The sequence below is a fragment of the Folsomia candida genome, unplaced genomic scaffold, assembly GCF_002217175.1.
Source record: "Folsomia candida strain VU population unplaced genomic scaffold, ASM221717v1 Fcan01_Sc008, whole genome shotgun sequence".
NCBI lineage: Eukaryota > Metazoa > Arthropoda > Collembola > Entomobryomorpha > Isotomidae > Folsomia > Folsomia candida.
The window spans coordinates 906284-925851 of record NW_019091200.1 but is presented as its reverse complement, the minus strand read 5'-3'; the positions used below and the strand labels follow the sequence as shown (position 1 = coordinate 925851).

Sequence of the window (19568 nt, the reverse complement as noted above, 5' to 3'; positions counted from 1 at the left end):
CACACACGCGTGTGCGCCACACGCCACGCGCATACGCCTTAAATTCGGCTTCATGCTGGGTAACCCTGGACGCAAGTCTAAAGTCATTGGAGTTGAATTTGTCCCCATAGCATGTAGAAGGGAGGCACAGAGACTGAGGATCGCCGAACTAGAAATTTGCAGTTTGCACAGTAATTCGATAAATTCATGTCATAAATTATAATGCATAAAATTGTATTCGACAGTAATTCTTGTTCAGAGCGTTGACAATGCGGTGAAGGAAGACAGTAATAAAAAGCCATCTCGATTTATGCTAATATAAAGAATGAGTCAATTCTTTATATATTTTATTACATATGTGTGACCCATGTTTTTCACCTAGGCATGAGGTAATCAAATCAGTAAAAGTCATGAGATTTATTTAATTTGATTTTTAGTTGTACTTATCATCGTCAGTAATCATATACATACGTGGATTACAATTGTTGATTGACCGATTGAAAGAATGTTGCTCTTATGTAGATTACCCCAATCATAAATGATGATGGGACTTGATGGGATGTGTGATTTGATGATAAGAATAAGAGTGCATCGCATATCGTTATCGTACCATATTTACATACTATGCATAGTCAAGATTTCTAGAATGGACTACACACATTAAATTAACATGGGCATACCATATATTTATACTGCCAACAGTTATTTCATATTTAACAAAGAAACGTTTCTGCCAAACCAGTATTCCGAAAACGAATCGCAAAACACCACAACGAAAGATGCCAAAGAGGCCGATTGTACATTTATTTTAGCTCTGTGAGGAGACCGCTGTCGTCTTGTCTAATAAATCCACGGACTTGTTGACAATTTTTAAGTTCATAATTTCTGACGTTAATAATAGTAATATCTTTTCAATAACTTGGAAGAAGACACTTTAAGACAGACGAGGAATCCTTTCAGTCTGAAAGAATTCAGTCAAATTACAACATGAACAACATTAACATCCCGAACGTAATTATTTTAATTAAAATCATCGTTTAGTTAAGGAACTTTTTTAATTTGAGTGAAATCCATGTAAAGGGTGGAGCAGGTGGAGGATTGAAATCTGCAGGGGACGGCAATGTTGGGACTCCCGAGAACGGTCAGGAACCACCAAAAAGGCCGGCGCCGATTGGTAATACTAATAAATAATTTTTGATAGGATAATAATGAAAATGAATCCAATATTGCAGTGATTACTGAAGTGACGACCACTCGGACAATTACGATTAATGAAGACGCAGACCTGTCCGATCCAACCGTTGCTGCTCTGGTAGCACAATTTAAGGCTAGCAAGCCGTTGTCATCTCCTGGGGCAATGAATTCTGGGGGGAGTGGAAATGTCCCAAGTGCGGCTTATCAGGAAATGGGTGGGGCTCATGGAGGGCCTCCTGCAGGTTGGATTCCTGATATTGGGGTAATTGTGCTTAGTGAAAGTAAAAATGATCTCGCTGGAAGATATTTTTAGACTGATGGTGATTTTTATTAAACAACTTGGTTTTAAGGTTTCGACAGTACATAGGAGTCATTCATACATATGTAATAATATGTGGTCAGAAGTGACCATACAAACTACGCAGAGTTATGCTCAAACGAAGTGTCCCTTCTAATGAGGCATAAAAACAAAAGGACCCTTTTAATCCCTTGTCCTGGGAAAAAGGTTGGAAAATGCTCAGCCCTCATAAAAGTCGACAAACTTAAAAATTGATAAATATGGAAAACTTTGTTAACATGCATATTTTAACACTTAGCCAGCTCTAAAAATTGCATATTCCAATGCCCGATATTTATAGTGAAATATTTATTAATTCACAAATATTTATCCAGGGGTATTTTGTCCCTCCCCGGATGTCCAACTATGACGCAGCTAACAAGCATGCCAGTGAACGTAATGTCGATTACATTTCCGAAGATGACGACGATGAGGAAAAACGCCGCCGTGAGTAAAATATTTTAAAAAGTTGAACCCACTCATTTATTTATATAACATTTGCATTTATGAAATCAAATAGGAAGGGACCAGTTCTGGCAGGCCTCGGATCTTGAGCATGGCGACAATTCAAAGGGTCGTCGACGACATCGTTCATCATCACGAGGTGAACGAAGAAGATCACTCTCTCCTAGCCTGAGACCTGCATCACGATCAAAATCTCCTCCCACTGGCAATAAATCGAAATCGGGCGGTATTTTGGCCCCGCTTGGCTCATTTTCTGAAGTCGATGCTACTTCCGAAGTAGGAAAAATGCTTACGGCCTACGCTGAGAACAGCATCTATATGAAACCCGGATCTCGAATGAAGGTGAGGATCCACACAATTCTAAAAAAGAAGGATGGAGGTCGCTTGTCCAGATTTTTGTCAGGTGGAGGAGAAGGAAGTGGACGTGGAAAAGGAGGAGGACGTGGTGGAAGGAGGAGCAGATCCAGGTCGAAATCACCAACATCTTCTGGACGCGGACGAGGGGGTTCATGGTCATCCAAGAAGGGGGGTCATGGCCATCATGAGCATGGACGAAAGTCATCTGGACGGGGGGAACGAGGAGACGAGTTTACAATGCTCCTCTGGACTAAGACTTCGCCAGAATCCGTACGACGCTTGGCATCCGGGAGAGATGGTTGTTTCGCTTTCTATGACAGATTTTCTCGAGCGTTGCCGCTGCCCATGGACAAGATGAAAGAAAATTTGAGACAAATTTTCATACTGTGCAAGGTGGCTGAAATAATTGTCATTTTAATAATTTACATATCCTCTAATCGTAATGTGCATGTGCATATATAGGTGAATCTCGGCAGGAAATACAAGTCTCCACATGGATATCCAACTTGGGGTAAGGTCTCTCATCCACCACGAGGTTCAGGCTGTGACTCTGTCCAGGCTGTCGGCAAGTACAAGCCAAACTGGAAAAAGAATGTGCAGTACAAATCGACAATTGTACCTCTCGGAGAATCAGAAAAATCCACCCGTTTTCCAACCTTTGAGGTGGACTACAACGAGTACTTCGTCTTCAAGGCTGATCAAATCAAAGTTAAATATGCGATTGATGTTGAGTTCCTTGTTCCTGAGAAGAAGGATTAGAGCACGAGAAAAATTGGATTCCAAAATGACAATTCATTGACATTTTTTTATAATCATTTATTGTAAAGAAAATAAATGAAGTAATAATAATATAAATAATACAGAATCAGTACTTATTGTCTTCCTCCTCTGTGATGGCGTCGCCGTCGCCAAGACGGTTTTGCATGAAACTTAACCACCACCAAATACTTTGTTTTAATGCGCTCCGTTTCATAAGCAATATATTCATTGAATATTAACGTATAATTAGGAAATTTAGAGTTATCAATCGTCCTTCCGCTTGGAATTAAGGCGCCTTGAAGTTCTCGATTCGGTTCCTCTTCATCAGGAATTCGCTTTCCGCAACATTTGACAGTATCGAATCCATCGGGGGCCTTGGTGTAGTCATTATGAGGCTTGCAAGCGTTATAGATTTTGCCTAATTTGACGTCACAAAGGAACAAGTATCCCTCACTTCCGGCCGTCGTTCCACCACAGTATCCGGCACTCTTGCTCGAACGGTCGGCAAAATACCTTGAATCAAAATTTTGATTAATCTTTCAGAAGTTTAGAGCTTGACAGGCTTCTTAGTTCTTAGGTTGCATTTAGTACCATATATCATATAAGGCTGCATAGTTAGGATTATTTTAATAATTAACTTACACTCCAGTGCCGAACATTTGATTTTTGATGGGAGGGATGGCAAATCCATCGATGAGGATGGAGGGGACGTACTGTTTTTGGGTTCCATGCCACAAGAGCATGCGATAGTTTTTGCTACGATAAGGGCGTGGGCGTGGAGTGCTGCTGCTTGCTGGTCCCCCAGACTGCGAGGTACCAGCACCTGCAGCGCCGATGTTGGCGAGGACATTTTGTGCCGGGACTGATGCCGCCGCCGAAGTCACAGATGGATTGTTGGTTAAAGGTGGTCGCTTGTGCTGAAAAATGCCGGATGGCTTTCGCTTAAAAGACGAGTGTGATGATGGTTCAGAATCAAATTCAAAGTCGTTGTTTCGCACGATCCGGATGATGTGAACAACTTCAATTCCAAACCCGTGATTTTGTCCATTACGCACGTAACGTGAAATTTCCTTATAATCATCCTTGTGCTTGTCGACGATATATGTCTTGTAAAGGGCTGACTTTAACTCTGCTTCTGTTTTCCCAGTTATTTTGATAAGTACTTGGATGGCTTCGGGTTGATGGTTAGGATATCGTTTAGCCCTTGCAACACGTACCTATAAGATGGATATTTAGATAATAATTTAAATTTAAATTTTTAGGATTAGAAACTTAATTAATCCAATTTACCGAGTTTCGGTGCCCCACACCTCGAACAATACCAATGTCGTCACCGTGCTCTTTACGTCCATGAACGCCGTCCTCTGAACTCGAGATTGTCTCATTTTCGCCACCAATATTGACCCTGCGAAGTTGCCTGGCGAGGTCCTTGGCTGTCTCGTCATCGCTGCTGGACGAAGTGCTCATTTCCCGACACACGTGGGGATGATTTACTTACTTGACGCGATAAAATAATAAATAATTTTCCAAAATTGTCTGTCGTGAATTATTATTAAGAACGAGAAACGTTTTGACTGGAATTATTCTAGAGTGGAATTTCCACTCCCGGAATGAGATCAAATTGTTGAATGTAGTGAAGGAGCTGCTGCTGTGTTGAGTGAGATTGACTGCCTCAACTTGCTTGATAAGATGTCAAGTTATATGATGATATCATGCATGAACTATGTGACTGTTTATCAATCACACACACATTCATGATGGGTTTAGGTGGCAGATCAAGAAGGCCGCAGGATATTTGCATGTTATTAATTCTATTATATAGTTACACATGAAATCCAGTGAGATGCAAATTAGTGCGAATCGTTTCTGTAATAAATGCACACTGACTGGACTACATGCCAAATCGTAAAATAATCAAATAGTGTGTTAAATCCCTCTTTCCGGCAACAGAATTTACCGACAGTTGATGAGTTGATTCTATTTACATTCAACTGTACCCCGATAATATGTCAAATAGATAAGTACAATAACGTACTTGAGTTTTTTTAGCCAAATAAAGTATAGTTTATATTATTTAATAGCTTATCGTGTAAGCATAACTTTTTACGAAACGATTGTTATCAGTCATTCATCACTTCATCAGCCAGAGACAATATAAAATATAATCCTAGAACAATAATAAGAATCAACTTCTTCAGTTTATTCGTTCCTTTATCAAGAAGGAGAAGGTGTTCCGATGAAGAGATGGGATCATAATATGAAGACGGCTGACGGTCCTCCTCCGCGTCCTCCACTGCCGAAACGTTCCGATGGTAATGTTGGTGATGTTACGAGCAGTATCACGGTAATAGTTTTGTGAACCAACCCATCCGTTTCTTATTGTTAATTATGAATTATGTTGTAACTAACTACTACAGAAAACCACATCGATCTATCCGAGTCTTTGTATGACGACGACGACACTAGATTCAGAGCACCACTCGTCAAGGCCCCTGAATTTGAATCAACCTCTAATAATGTCAAAAATCAAGCCATCCCACACTATCAAAATTTCTCAAGAATTGCAATCTTTCCACAGAAAGTTCAAGGACAATGTAACCATTCTCTTTGAATACGAGTTCTTGCCTCCTTCGTCGTCTGCACCTGGGACAAGTGGTGCAACTAACGCCTTTCAATCAGGAGGAGTGTCTCTGAGCTGTGCTAAGCAAATAAGTAGTCAGTGGAGAAATTCAAAATACGTCAAACTTCCCCATCAATCTGAGAACACCGGATTTCTATCATTTTCCGTCGTCAGTAGTAAGAAAAATAAGAGGTTCGTCGAAAATTCGTCCCCTGTCAAGAAATGGGATATTATCAAAACGGAGCTGGCCAAATTGAACGATTTCATAACAGGAAACGAACACTTGGGTATTGAAGTATTTATGTACATATATTAATCATAATTATTGTACTTTTGCGGATAAACTTATATCGTTATTTTTACGCCTAGATGTGACTCAAGTTGGAAAGAAAATTCATGCTTCAGTTAAAACATATAATCACAAAGTTATCAGCTTTCCTTTCCATGTGCTAAATGATTGCAGAGTTGGACGTAAATTGCAAATGACATTTTCAACAATATATTCTGCCGCTTTAGACATGGAGAATCTTTTCCCCTTTGGGATGCCCATCTTGAAGAAACATGAACCCAAGACATTCTTCTTGACACAACGTCAAGTACGCTGCATTTTAGCGAATGGTTTCTTATCCACATTCCCCAAAAGGGAGTCTGTGCCAGAATTACCAAATATTAACTTTTACAAGTAAGATCTGGAACTTATCAATCTATTATTTTTTTCTAACCACTTTGTGACCTTTATTGGTTTATTTGCAGACTATTCAGTGCAACGTCTGATGGCGAATTGGAACGAAAAATAGAAAAAACTCTATGTATACTCAACTACTTTCAGATGAGCGAGAAACACTTAGATAAAGACCCACCATTATTGTTGTCTTTCGAGCGACGTCGCCTTCCATACAGTCATCCAGATTGGCAAAATTCCAGAGCACTAATGTCCAATGTTGAGATCGTAGAGGATCAAGGAATTGAAAGTGCTCACGATAAGCTTCAGGTTGATTTTGCGAACCGATTTGTTGGTAAGGGGTTTATGCTAATACGTTTGATAATTTCCTAAGTCTAACCACTTACAAATGAATCATAGGAGGAGGAGTTCTTGGCAACGGGACGGTCATGGAGGAGATTCGTTTCTCCATCTCTCCCGAACTCATAGCTGCTCGACTCTTTACTGAAGTTTTAGATGACGACGAAGTCTTAATTATTACGGGTTCGACGCAATTTTCAAAATATTCTGGATATGGGGACAGTTTCAAGTTTGAAGGACCTCATGAGGACAAGAAAACTTTGGACCGGGACCGGTTTGGACGACGTACGGCTCGTAAGTTGCCTCGTAAATATCTCAAATCCTTCACAACAATTAAGCAAACGGTACAAAATAGTTTGCCAAAGAAAAGGAAGGACGTGATGCTCAAATTACTATTTTATTTACTGAATTAAACATTTTATATTCTTGAAAAAAATGAAGAATACAAATGTTTTATTCTTGTAGAAGTTGCTGTAATGGACGCATACCACTTTCGCCCGTAAGAATAAAATTTTATTTGAAGCAAGTGCATATAGAAATTGTCTTGGACATGCATGCATGTAATGTTGTTCTAAATATCTACATATATACGCGAATTTACCAAAATCTAGTAGTGTATGGTAATAATTATGTAATTAGACCTGCGTATTTCTGCATATTTAGACATATGTATAATTGTTATTTCTATTGTAGATACCAAGTGGATCATCAATTTGAAAAAAAATTCGTCTACCGTGAACTCAACAAATGTTTCTGTGCATTCAACCCTCATCGAAATCAGGAGCACATCGCACCAATAGCGACGGGCAACTGGGGGTGTGGTGCCTTCAATGGAAATCTCGTAATCTTTATTTTTTGTAGCTCGTATTAAAAATTACTCAAATATTTTATTTATTTCAGGAGCTGAAATTTATTATACAATGGATGGCAGCATCACAAGCGGGTCAGAGGGAGTTGCACTACTACGTAGGTTGGGAGCAAGGTGAAAGTATTATGAAAGTGGTGAAATCTCTTGGCCCCAAAGGAGCGACCGTTGGGAGGTTGAGTGAAGCTTTGAAATACTACAATGATAAAGAAATGCACTACTCTCCATTCAAACGTCGTAAATCCTTATTCCAATTTTTAGAAAATTATTGCTTTTAATTGATTTGGATACATGTATAATTTGAAATTGTCAAACTAACAAAATGTATTACATTCAAACAAGTAAACTTCTTACTATGCAATTTCAAATTCGGGTAGAAATTTTATCGTAATTCTGTCCATGTCGTACACTATGTACTCGTTCTGAGCAACTTTGTTGAACTTGTGTTGAAGGCAGACGTCGTCAAAGCGTCGAATTTTCAATGTGTTGGTTATCCTTGAAGTTGGATATCGTTGAAGTTATGTCACTGTATTGGTAAAGTAGATGGAAATGTCGGAATAATTGGGGTATTTTTTTCGGAGACTTTGAGACTTTTTAAAATTCTGATAAAAATCCCTTCCTGGCCACATCTCTCGAAAACCGAAATGAACCATGTTTTTACCCCCATGGGACAATTATTGTATACCTTAAAATAATTTATTCGTTTTTTCATGGTCTATATTGGTACAGTGTGAATTGCTTCTTGGTTAAATTTATGCCTGCATGTTTCTTGTCACGCCTGCACCGTTGATATTCACTGACGATTTACTGCAGTCTCAAAATTTGCATACATTTGATGTTGAACGTCTTATCAAAATTAATAATGCAGCAGATAAGATAGGAGCTACGTGGATTTTAGCAGGTAGTGTCCAGCTTGCAGTAGCTGAAGACGTGAGCAACTGCAGGAAAGCTGCAATAAGATGATGTTAATTATATCGCGACGAATCATACAACAGTGTCATGCACCATGACTCATGGTGCATATAAACCAAGCTATTTATGTATGATAACCCGACCAGCAAGAAGATGAAATTTCTTAATTCTTAAATACTAAAAGCTGCTTTATGTTTTCATTTGGTCCGTCTGTCCTTCTGTCTTTACACTCGTGCGTTTAGTTTAGAATTTTGAAATGCGCTTTTAATCGAAATGCATCCACGTGAGGTCAAGTTAGAAGGTGGGGTCTGTGGCCACACCCATATGGGACTCGTGAAGTTCTCTTCAAATCCGATTTTTTATTTTAACATGGATCGCTTGGTTTTCTGGCGTAGTTTATATAATTGAATAATAAAATGCATTTTCGTGCCAATTTTAACTGATTGTTCATGCGGAACGGGAATATCTGTGTAATATGTACATACATACGTACATGTTGTCCTGCGAGCTGTAGAGCGACTTGTTTTCACTACTTTGTCACGGTTTATTCGCTATTGGTTTATGCTATCATTATCGCATTGAATTGCAGCAACTTCTGATATACTCAAGTTATGAAATGGATTGATTTTAAGGAATGTGCAATTTTTTGAATCATACCAATATCGCATATCGGTCGGCAATCATAATATTAGCAGTGATAATTTAGCACCATGGAATAAAATGCTAGCGCATGGGGTTGGTCACGTTTGCCATTTACAGAACAGTTGCTCAACACAGAAATTCTTGAGTGGTACATTTCTTGACCAAATAATGACCTCAGATAATGTTCCAAATTCATATAAATTTAAGCCGTCGGGCACAGGGAACACTAGTCTTAATCGGGGCTTCACAATAATACCGATCAAAGCATTTCCATTCTGTCTGACGATAGAAAATGAAGTTTTATTTACTCTCCGTCGCCTTATTGGTGACAATTGCTCTCGCCAAGAAGGAAAAAGGCAAGTTTTAAAAATTATAAACACAAATTTTGAAATGATGTTTAGAAATGTTTAGAAATTCATTTAGCACTTTGTAGCTAAGACTTTGTAATTCTGTTTCGAACTAATCTCATTCTCAATTTTCTTATGCAGCGGACAAAACATTTCTCAAGAAGCAACAATCCATCCTCAAACTGACGTGGCGTCTCAGCCAAGCTAATGACGATGTCGAACAGGCCGAAATTTCCCAAAACTACAACCCACTCGACAATCTTACCTCTTACAGTAATCCCGACACGGTCCAGACCCTATTTGAAGCTGTGAACAGTGGAGAGTACAAAGCACGTGGAGAAATCTTCAACCTTTTCGCTGAAGAGGATAGAAAACAAGCCGTCGAACTTTTTGAAGTTCTCCATTTCGCTAAAGAGTGGGATCTATTTTACAAGACTGCAGTTTTCGCCAGGGACCGTGTGAATGAGGGTCAGTTTTACTACGCTTTTATGACTGCAGTTCTTCATCGGAATGAGGGATTCGTATTGCCACCACCTTATGAAGTTTTTCCACATTTGTTTACAAATTCTGATGTTATCAGGCAAGCTTATAAGGCTAAGATGACTCAAGTAAGTGCTGACTTTTCAGAGATTAGTGCCTTTTGCATATTTGATAGCTCTGGGCGAGTGTTAGATAACCCTAACGGGGTTCAATTCCATGGGGCCACATTTTAACCCGCCACACCCCCTCAAATATATGAAAAATAACAAAATAAGATTTTCATATGAGTAAACTCGAATTAAAAATCCAATTTTGTTTCGATTTTGATAATTTATACATGTCGTTGGTCCTAGATATAGTTATTACATCATATGCAGTGTGAAACTAAACTTTTTAAAATTTTGTGTCCGTCTTGAAAATTCGAAATTTTAGTTGTTTCATGGAAGTTTCATGAAAGGAAAACTATCAATTATTTGCTTATCTAATCTAAGATTTAATTTCGTTTAAAATGTCCTCTAAAAGCATGTTCCTCATATTCTTTATAGACTCCCACCATCATTCCGATGAACTTTACCGGCACCATACGCAATCCAGAACAGAGAGTCTCCTACTTTGGTGAGGACATTGGGCTCAACGCTCACCACTCCCACTGGCACGCTGACTTTCCGTTCTGGTGGGACTCCGACAAATACGGTGGTCCAAAGGATCGTCAAGGGGAATTATTTTGGTACACGCATCACCAACTCACCGTTCGTTTCGATGCAGAGCGTCTCTCCAATGGACTCCAAGAAGTTGAAGAACTCCAATGGGACAAACCAATTCTGGAAGGATTCGTCCCAAAGGCTACCTACAAAAATGGCCAAGAGTTCCCATCCCGCCCGGACAATATGATCTTTCAAGATTTGCCTCACATAACGGTGACTGACATGAAGCACTACGAACTCCGAATTCGGGACGGGATTGCTGCAGGATTTTTGAAGGATAAGGAGCACAACGCAATTTCATTAAATAACTCGGATGGAATTGACATTCTCGGGAAAGCGATGGAGTCTTCGGCGGATTCTATTAATCCCAATTATTACGGAAGTATTCACAATATGGCGCACGTTTTCTTGAGTAAAGTTACAGATCCAAAAAATAAGTATGGGGTAAGTTTGTTAAAATATTGAGGTCTTTAAGGGGCATTTTAATTAATTAATTAATGCATTCTTCCAGCTCGCACCCGGTGTAATGGAACATTTCGAAACTGCCACGAGGGATCCTGCCTTTTTCCGCTTGCATAAATACATGGACTTTTTATTCAAGGAACACAAGGACTATCTTGTTCCTTACACAAGAGAAGAAATCGATTTTCCTGGCGTTCGTGTAGACAGATTTGAAGTGAAGACCATAATTGATAAGGCCGACCGAAATAATCTTGTCACGTACTTTGATACGGACCACATTGACCTCGCCAACGCGATGGACACGTCAGAAACTGCGAAGGACGTTGAAATCAAGGCGCAAGTCTCACGGCTGACCCATATCCCATTCAATTATGAAATAGAGGTTAGTGCTAACTCTGCAGCTACAGCGGTTGCAAGGGTCTTCCTCATGGTGAAGAATAACTGGTATGGTGAAGAAATGAAGATTGAGGAGGCAGGATGGGGGGCCATGGAGTTGGATAAGTTCAGCGTAAAGCTTTTCTCTGGACTGGTAATAATAATTGAATATTTAACCTTGTATCTAGAGCAAGGCTGTGCTGATACGCTTCTTAACCGCAGAACACCATAAATCGGTCCAGCGTCGAATCTTCCGTTGTCTTAAATGAACGGAAGGGTTACAAACAACTACTCGCTGCTGTTGAGGACGCCCTGGAAGACCGAGGTGAATACTTTGTGGACAAGCAGCAACGGCACTGTGGCCTTCCTCGAGGCCTTCTAATCCCAAAAGGGACGTCAGAAGGAATGGCATTTCGTCTTTTCGTAATTTTCACCGACTACGAAAAGGATATTCACGCTGACAGCTTCAAAAGTGGACGCGACAGTCCTCACTCGTATTGTGGAATTTTAGGGGATAAATACCCCGACAAGAGACCGCTTGGATTTCCCTTTGATAGAAAAATTCAATCTTGGGAACTTTTTGAAACAGAAAATATGAAAGATATCGAGATTACTATTAAACACAAAAGGTCATAAACTAGCAGAACATCAATATTTTAAGAATTTGTATTTATGTATTGCATGTAAACTAAATTATATTTATCTATTTTCTAGTCTCTCGAAAGTAGATTTCTCTCCTGAAGAAATCTCGCAAATAAAATCAACTTGGTCCGTGATAAGATCTGACCCGACTGGAAATGGGGTCACCCTTTATCTAAATTGGTTCCAATCTCTTCCAGAAACTCAAAAGCAGTTTAAACGTTTCTCAAATATTACGAGGGAGCAGTTAAGCACGAATGAAGCTTTTCGGACGCAGGCTACCGCAACTATTACGAGATTGGATGACATCATTTCTAGCATTGATCATCCTACAGAATTTTGTACAAAGATGAAAAAATTAGCCGGAGATCATAAATTCAGGGATGCGAACACTAAGAATTTCAGAGTACGAAAAACTTAAAATTTTGAGGCATTTGATATGCATGCATTTTAATCCGAAATATTTATTTGTAGGATATGACCAATATTTTTGTTGAAGTGATTCGAAAACTCACCGGCAAAACCTTATTCACTCCGGCGGCTAATTCCGGCTGGAAAAAAGTTTTCGCCCGTCTCATCGAAAAGATTGAAGAAGAAACAAGTTTCACTCATGGACACATTGCCAAAGTCCAACTCACTCCGGACGAAATGATCGCCATAAAGCGAAATTGGGAAGTAATTCATCAAGATTTGACTGGAAATGGGATGGATATGTATCTCCATTGGTTCGCTGCTTTTCCGCATATGCAAAAGGTTTTCAAGAAATTTGCCCAAGTTCCAAGGGATCAATTGAAAACAAATGACGCCTTCAAAGCCCAAGCTACAGTGACGCTGCATTGGATCGATGACATGATTGAAGCAATTGACAGTCCCAGTGACATGGCAGCTGTGATGAAGAGATTGGGAAGAATGCATCAAACTAGGCACACGAATATTTATGACTTTAGGGTAAAGTTTGCAATAATAAACTAATAATGAGTACTGAATGCTATGAATTTTAGGGTAGAATGATGCTTATTTTGTTTTTATTCTTCAGGAAATGGTCAAGAGAATTCAAGAAGTTATTGGAACAAAGGTTGGCGAAGGATACACTCCAGCAGCTGAATCTGGATGGACAAAGCTTTTCGCAAAGTTGGTTGAAAATATTGGTGACGGCTTATCTGAGAAACATTAAATTTATATTTATCAGGAAACAAATTGTATTCATTATTTGATTCAATAAAAATCTCGTATTTCTCTGTAAAATGCGTCTGTTTAACAACTAGCCTAAATCTTATGCATATCTGCATGAAGTGGTCGAACCATATCCTTTGTCATCATGCATTTATTGCGGGTTAAATAACTGTAGTGGTGCTTGCAAATAATTAGAAAACCAGATTTATGCTCCAAGTTATGAGCATGGCTTAAATTATTTCTTAAGTTTCACACTACAATGATAAAGAAATACATTATTCTCTAGTCAAACGTCATAAGGATTTATTCCAAGTTTTAGAAAATTATTTTTCATTAACTTGAACACATACAATAATTGGAAATTGCAATTGTCAAAACACAAAATGTATCCCACTCAACAAGCAAACTTGTTATTATACAATTTCAAATTCTAGTAGAAATTTTATCGTAATTCTGTCCATGTCGTACACTATGTACTCGTTATACAGGAGGCCTGAGGAACTTTGTGTGGTCTGGACTGTCTTACCACATGGTATCTCAGCGTCGAGATACATCCGCCGACCGTAAACGTCTGGGACCGATTGCCCAACGCCCATGATAGAATCATATCCACTTGGAGGAGCTTGAAAAGAGTGGTTGGCTGATGAGGCAATATGGCTGTTCCCCAAGGCTACGGCACATACGAATAAGTAACCCTTCGACCCCCTAGAGGCACGAGACACGCCACAGTACTGGATACTTTTAGACGCCCGATCTGCAAAATACGTCCCAGTTCCGAACATTTGCCCCCCATGAGAAGGCCGAGAAAAGCCTCGGGAGAGAATTCCTCCAACGTTTGTTAATTTTGTTCCGTGCCATAACAATTTACGATTTGCTCTGCCACCCCCGAAACAGTTGACGTCGTCAAAGCGTCGAATTTTAAATATGTTTGTTATCCTCACGTTAAAGTTATGACACTGGGTATTGGCAAAGTAGGTTGACATGTCCTGATAGTGGGTTGAAGAAGACGATAGAACGGTACTGAAGATCATTTGGCGAAGTTCGCGCTCGGTGGTCCCAGTTAGTCTGGAGAGGAGTTGGTAGCTGGGAAACGAATTTTTAGATTTATTAGTTTATTAGGTGTTTATATTAATGCATAATGATACATACCTAAGATCAGAGTCACGCGATAGCCGTAAGCGGAAAAGGGTAGTACTTGTGGAGGTGGTATTTTCGCTATCGAAATCGACCTGTCCATCACACTTATCACATTTCAGAGCAGCACCTGCTCCATGCTCTTCCACAATTTCGTAATATTGACCGAATCGGCATTTGTACCAAAGACCCGGGGTGCCTTGACCAGTTGACGCAAACGTGGCTAGTATTTGTTGTCGTTCTGCTGCTGAAATTTCGAGACCGTGTCGCAGCACTTCTTCGAGTTTCTATACAGCATAACTACATAAATAACCTGGTACCACATTTAGGAAAACTCAGTAGCTTTATTAATATCGAACCTTAAGCAGAATATTCAATTCCGATTTCCTAAGTCCCAGATATGGCCCTTGTTCCTCCACGATTCGTAGCGCCTTGACGTAGAATTGAAAAGCTCGTGGGTTCGTATCTTTATATTTAGGGTTGGACCTTCCTAAATAGACGTCACAAAGATCGCTCAGCCTAGAAAGTTCTCGTGAAATGTCACGCATTTCCATTCTACTCAGGGGCAGCTTCCGGTTTTGAATGTTTACGAACAAGTCAATATATCTCGTGTGAAGTTTGGCAGACAATTCGGAGGTCAAACTTCCTTTTTCTCTGGATGCATTTCGACCTTGGATCAGCACTTCTACTCCAGTTTCGGCACAACCGACCAGGAAACTTATTGATTTTAAAACTTGCTCATTAACCTATCCGTCAGTCAAATAATGAGTTAGAAATTGCCGTAACTAAATTCTTGATAAAAATAAAACCTTTTTTTCAATCCAGCGTTCATTACTGTCCATATCATTTCCTCCTCTTTGGCCAAATACACCGAGTTGTGCAATTCGTGAAATTGAGGCAGGAATAATGTCCACCACTTGATTTACCAAATGGTTGTAAAAAATTGGGAAATTCCGGACCAATTTTTCTCTCGTATCGTGACATTTAAGTTTTTCAATAACTTGTCGATGAATGTTCTTCACAGCTTCATAGTCTCCAAATAATATATCTCTCTCGACAATGACATCCTCAACCTCGGCCCGGATAACGTTGTTGAATCGACGACAATAATTTATCCGAGTGTGACATCGGGGGCATTTTTTCGAGCCAAACTGATTTGTAGTTGAATTGATATGCTTTGTGAGTCCTTCCACCTCAATGGAGTGTTTGCAATCGGGTAAAAAAATGAATCTAAGCACAAAGGACATAAAGTATAAATAAATGATTACTAATTATGTGCGCATAATGATTAAAGTAAGTTATATATCGCATGAAACTGCAGGCTTACCGTGAATTTTCATCTTTCTCACGTCCCGACAATATAAACCCGGTTAACTGTTCGCTATCACATTTGCGACAATGAGGAGGGCAGGGTTCGCCACAAAATCCAACGCAAGGGTGTCCACAACGTAAAAGTTTTCGACATGGTTCATCGCATGGAGATCGATCACATAGCTCTCGGCAAAATTTGGTACATCTTTTGTGAACACATTGCCACGAGCAGCGTTCCTACACAGAATAATTATTTGCTATGATTTGCATTTCGTTCGTGAAATATATTTAGCTTTTGCATAACTTTTAAATTACATTGCAGTCTAAACAGGGCGTTCCACACTGTTCCCCACATTCGGAATGTTCGCATTTCATGTGACATTTTTTATTACAAGGTGGACACCCGTGATTAGAGCAGGGGAAATCACAACTAAAATTGGTACCCACATTAATTTTTGTAAAAACATTCAAGCATAATATACATACAGATTTGTATGAATATACGTACACATCTCCACAGATAAGAATTCGACCGCATTCTACCCCACATTTTGCATGTAGTCGGCCCTGCCAGCAAGACGAACACGTTCCTTTACATGGATGACCACACCCACCCAATTTAGTAGATAATAGATCGCTGCACGGTTCAGTACACAAGGCTGTAACTTGTGCTGCGTCGACTATGACACAAGAAAGCAAAATTTAGCAAGTGTATTTAGACGTATATTTAAATTTTTTACCTGTATTTCTAATTTTGCACGGGACTTTCACATCGTGTCCACATAAGGATCGATTCATTGGTTTCACTAGTTGCATGCACATTGCTTGCGTCGGTTGGACGGAACAAGTAACCAAAATTCTGTGTAAACAGGATGGAACATATTTCTCGACCACGGCCTATATTTATAAAGTTAAAATCATTATAATCATCACGGTACAATATAATATAATGCAAAATTTATATTTAATCCAACCGTGCAAGGTCCACACATTTCGAAACACAAGTTCTCGCATGTGTGTGAACAGGGAAAACGACGGGTGCAGGGTTCTATGCATTTGTACTGGGTGGGATCGACGTGACATGGAAGCTCTTTCTGATGGCCGCAAGCTAAGTTTCGAAGCACAAAAGTTTTGCAGGGAGGGCAAGGCGTGTCGCATTTGTGAATAAGTGAACATTGGTGACCTTTGTTTGCAGAATCAAATTGGAGAGGGTAAGTATTAAGAGCATGGTTTTCACACATTTATGTATATGCGTACATGTGTACCTGCTTTACATGCCCGGCTACAATTTTTCTTACAAGGAACGTCACTATGAACTGGATCTGTCGACGTGTGCTGACATATTTTTGGACAAGAATGATCACAACTCAACCGGATAGAGCATGGATTTCGACAAATTAACAGCTTCTTGTTGGTCTGCTCGATACAGGGGACGTCCAACTGGATTAAACGGATTAATAATATTAGACTAGAAAATCAACATGAAAGAATTCAGATGTGAATGTCATACCGTGTGCCCACAGTCAACCAGTGTTATTTGCACCTTAGTCTTACATTTGATAACATCCGGAGAAAGGTGACACTCAGAATTCTGCCAGTGTCCACAAGGCAGTTTTTTCTCAACGTTAATTTTACAAGTTTGTGATCCCGGATCGACATGACACTCCAAGATTTGTTGGTGTTCTTGACACGGAAGTATTCTGCTCATCTTGGCTTTACAGGTGTACTCGGTTGGGTCGAGATGACACGCTAAATCTGCTTCATGCCCACAGGGAAGTTTCCTATTCATCAAGATTTTGCATACATATTCGGCCGGATTTTCACAACACAACATCTCTGCGGCGTGGCCACATTGGGGAAGCGTTTTCACCATCGTGACTTGACAAGGGGGGCATTTTTTGAAGCAGACGGAGCGACATGGATGGTCATTCAGGCAGGATATGAGGCAAGGCTTTTTGCAAGAATATTTTTGATGTCCGGGATCTTTGGTGTGGGAAACTTTCTCGCAGTGGTGACTACAGGGAAGTATAGCGTTGCACTTGGGTAAACCACCCCCACTTCCAGGAGGGGAACGGACATTATCTTCAACCTGCTTCAACCCAATTTGAAAATCCATACATGTGTCTGTCTCATCAGTTTGTTCATGAGGATCCAGGCTGTATAGTTGCAGTTTGTGCATAAGAGACCGACAATCACGCAGTATCTGAGAAGTATTAAATCCTGGATTACTTTTTGATAGCCAAGACACGGCCCCAATCGCATTAGTGATAAGGGATGGGAAAAACTCGATTGTCTTTGGGAGCATGAAATTGATCACAAAGACGAAATAGGTGACCAAATTTCGGAGAAAAGTTTCTGGCGATTTGTCAATTTCTATAAAAGTGCTGCAAAAGTGCAAAAGTAAATTACTGACTGTTGTATATATTACAATTACTGTCAATCAATAAATACAAATAATATTTTTAGTCATAATTACCCCTTTAAGTTTCTGATTAATGGTGGAGGAGCAGATTTTTTAGGTGTTTGACTCATCATAATTTGGAGACATTGTTCAACTATGCTTTTCCTAAAGTTTTCGACGATAGTGGGAGCACAAATATCAATTTTCGGAGCTGGTTCTCCACCTCCACTAATGACTTTTTCTACCAAGACTTGCATTATCAAATGCAAGTTGTTTCTCGGATTGGATGGGTTGATTTGGTCAGAGTTTAAAAAATCTTCCCAGTCTAGCTTATCCTTCTTGATGGAGAGGATGACCGTGTGTTGTGGAGAGGAGAGAAAGCCATGCAGCCGTTTGAATCCAAATACGGGGCCTTTTCTGTTAAAATTAAAAATTAAAATTCGACAAGCAATGTAGATATTGATAAGATCTAATTATTATTTGTTATACGATGGATTTATTTTTAAAGGTTTATAGTACCTTTCAAACTGTTTTCGATTTTCGTTATGATCAGGGATAGATCTTGGTAAAACTTCCTTCCCGTGGTCATTTTCGTTAAAACCGTGACGGTGGTCTTCTCCATGATGTTCGATATTGTTTTCGATGCCATGATTCACATTTATTTTACCAGAATTGACGACATGACCACCTCGTTTACTGTTCCTCCATCGATTACCACCACAGCCACGTCCTTGTCCCCCTGCTTGATGTTGTTCTTGTTGCTGATAATTTTCATTATTTGGTACATGGCGTCCCCCCCGGTTATTGTAAATGTTTCCACCTCCACGATTTCCATAATTTTCATAATTATGATGATAATCTAGCAGCGGAGGAATATCACTACTATTTGCAAATATCCGTGCTCCATGACCTTTTCCTCTGCCACGGCCTCGACCGCCCCCTCTTCCTCGACCAGGGTTTGCAATCCCCTCCATTGTGGATGAAAGATCATATGCTAATTAAAATTGACACCCCGATGTAGTGCCGGGGACGAATATGTATGACATGACCTGACCAACCAGATTTAACCTCGTCAAAAATAGCCTGAAATGAAAAATAAAAAATAACTCAAGATCAATGTACCCACACTGCACGACTGTATCAAACCAAGTAGAATAGTCTATTTTGTGACCGAAAAAGTGAAAAAATATTTTCCTTACTTATCTTAGTTAATAATCCTGATGGAGAGAGTCCTGGAGTAAATATTACAAATTGTAATATTTACTCCAGTACTGTATTATCATCGCCTTTAGCTATTGTAATTTACAATAGCTAAAGGCGATGATAATACAGTGTGACTAAATAAAAGTCAACATAAAACTGAAAGAGATGGGATTGGATAAATAATATGA

The 19568-nt window shown here is 39.6% G+C and overlaps 5 protein-coding genes across 7 annotated transcripts; 3 read left to right on the top strand and 2 right to left on the bottom strand.

Moving 5' to 3' along the window:
• Positions 1 to 606: 606 nt before the first annotated feature.
• Positions 607 to 3203, top strand: LOC110853373. 2 transcript variants are annotated; one of them, XM_022101634.2, is made up of 6 exons: positions 607 to 990; positions 1060 to 1153; positions 1212 to 1435; positions 1846 to 1957; positions 2031 to 2725; positions 2795 to 3203. In XM_022101634.2, exons 1-6 carry the CDS (start codon positions 967 to 969, stop codon positions 3089 to 3091), a joined length of 1446 nt encoding a protein of 481 aa, XP_021957326.1. In that variant the 5' UTR covers positions 607 to 966; the 3' UTR covers positions 3092 to 3203. The 2 variants fall into 2 exon arrangements, with proteins under 2 accessions (XP_021957326.1, XP_035710491.1); XM_035854598.1 differs by lacking the exons at positions 607 to 990; positions 1060 to 1153 and having other exon boundaries at positions 1284 to 1415.
• On the bottom strand, positions 3128 to 4785 carry LOC110853374. Its single transcript, XM_022101636.2, has 3 exons — positions 4382 to 4785; positions 3734 to 4308; positions 3128 to 3604 (listed from the first exon to the last, which is right to left on the bottom strand). The coding sequence occupies exons 1-3, from the start codon at positions 4556 to 4558 to the stop codon at positions 3205 to 3207; spliced, it is 1152 nt and encodes a 383-aa protein (XP_021957328.1). The 5' UTR covers positions 4559 to 4785; the 3' UTR covers positions 3128 to 3204.
• Positions 4786 to 4978: 193 nt separating this feature from the next.
• On the top strand, positions 4979 to 7965 carry LOC110853027 (poly(ADP-ribose) glycohydrolase). 2 transcript variants are annotated; one of them, XM_022101245.2, is made up of 8 exons: positions 4979 to 5435; positions 5509 to 5998; positions 6081 to 6393; positions 6465 to 6727; positions 6793 to 7026; positions 7198 to 7231; positions 7426 to 7548; positions 7633 to 7706. In XM_022101245.2, the coding sequence occupies exons 1-8, from the start codon at positions 5328 to 5330 to the stop codon at positions 7637 to 7639; spliced, it is 1572 nt and encodes a 523-aa protein (XP_021956937.1). In that variant the 5' UTR covers positions 4979 to 5327; the 3' UTR covers positions 7640 to 7706. The 2 variants fall into 2 exon arrangements, with proteins under 2 accessions (XP_021956937.1, XP_021956936.1); XM_022101244.2 differs by having other exon boundaries at positions 5016 to 5435; positions 7426 to 7573; positions 7633 to 7965.
• A 1115-nt stretch (positions 7966 to 9080) lies between these two features.
• LOC110853033 (hemocyanin A chain) lies at positions 9081 to 13403 on the top strand. Its single transcript, XM_022101253.2, has 8 exons — positions 9081 to 9507; positions 9640 to 10106; positions 10524 to 11126; positions 11194 to 11673; positions 11742 to 12148; positions 12234 to 12564; positions 12633 to 13106; positions 13195 to 13403. Exons 1-8 carry the CDS (start codon positions 9444 to 9446, stop codon positions 13330 to 13332), a joined length of 2964 nt encoding a protein of 987 aa, XP_021956945.1. The 5' UTR covers positions 9081 to 9443; the 3' UTR covers positions 13333 to 13403.
• Positions 13404 to 13609: 206 nt separating this feature from the next.
• Positions 13610 to 19517, bottom strand: LOC110853032. The gene is made up of 14 exons (XM_022101251.2): positions 19377 to 19517; positions 18697 to 19260; positions 18253 to 18594; positions 17287 to 18160; positions 17042 to 17216; positions 16751 to 16959; positions 16517 to 16673; positions 16285 to 16456; positions 16092 to 16206; positions 15793 to 16013; positions 15275 to 15695; positions 14825 to 15211; positions 14481 to 14752; positions 13610 to 14414 (listed from the first exon to the last, which is right to left on the bottom strand). The coding sequence occupies exons 2-14, from the start codon at positions 19149 to 19151 to the stop codon at positions 13745 to 13747; spliced, it is 4470 nt and encodes a 1489-aa protein (XP_021956943.1). The 5' UTR covers positions 19152 to 19260; positions 19377 to 19517; the 3' UTR covers positions 13610 to 13744.
• Positions 19518 to 19568: the final 51 nt, after the last annotated feature.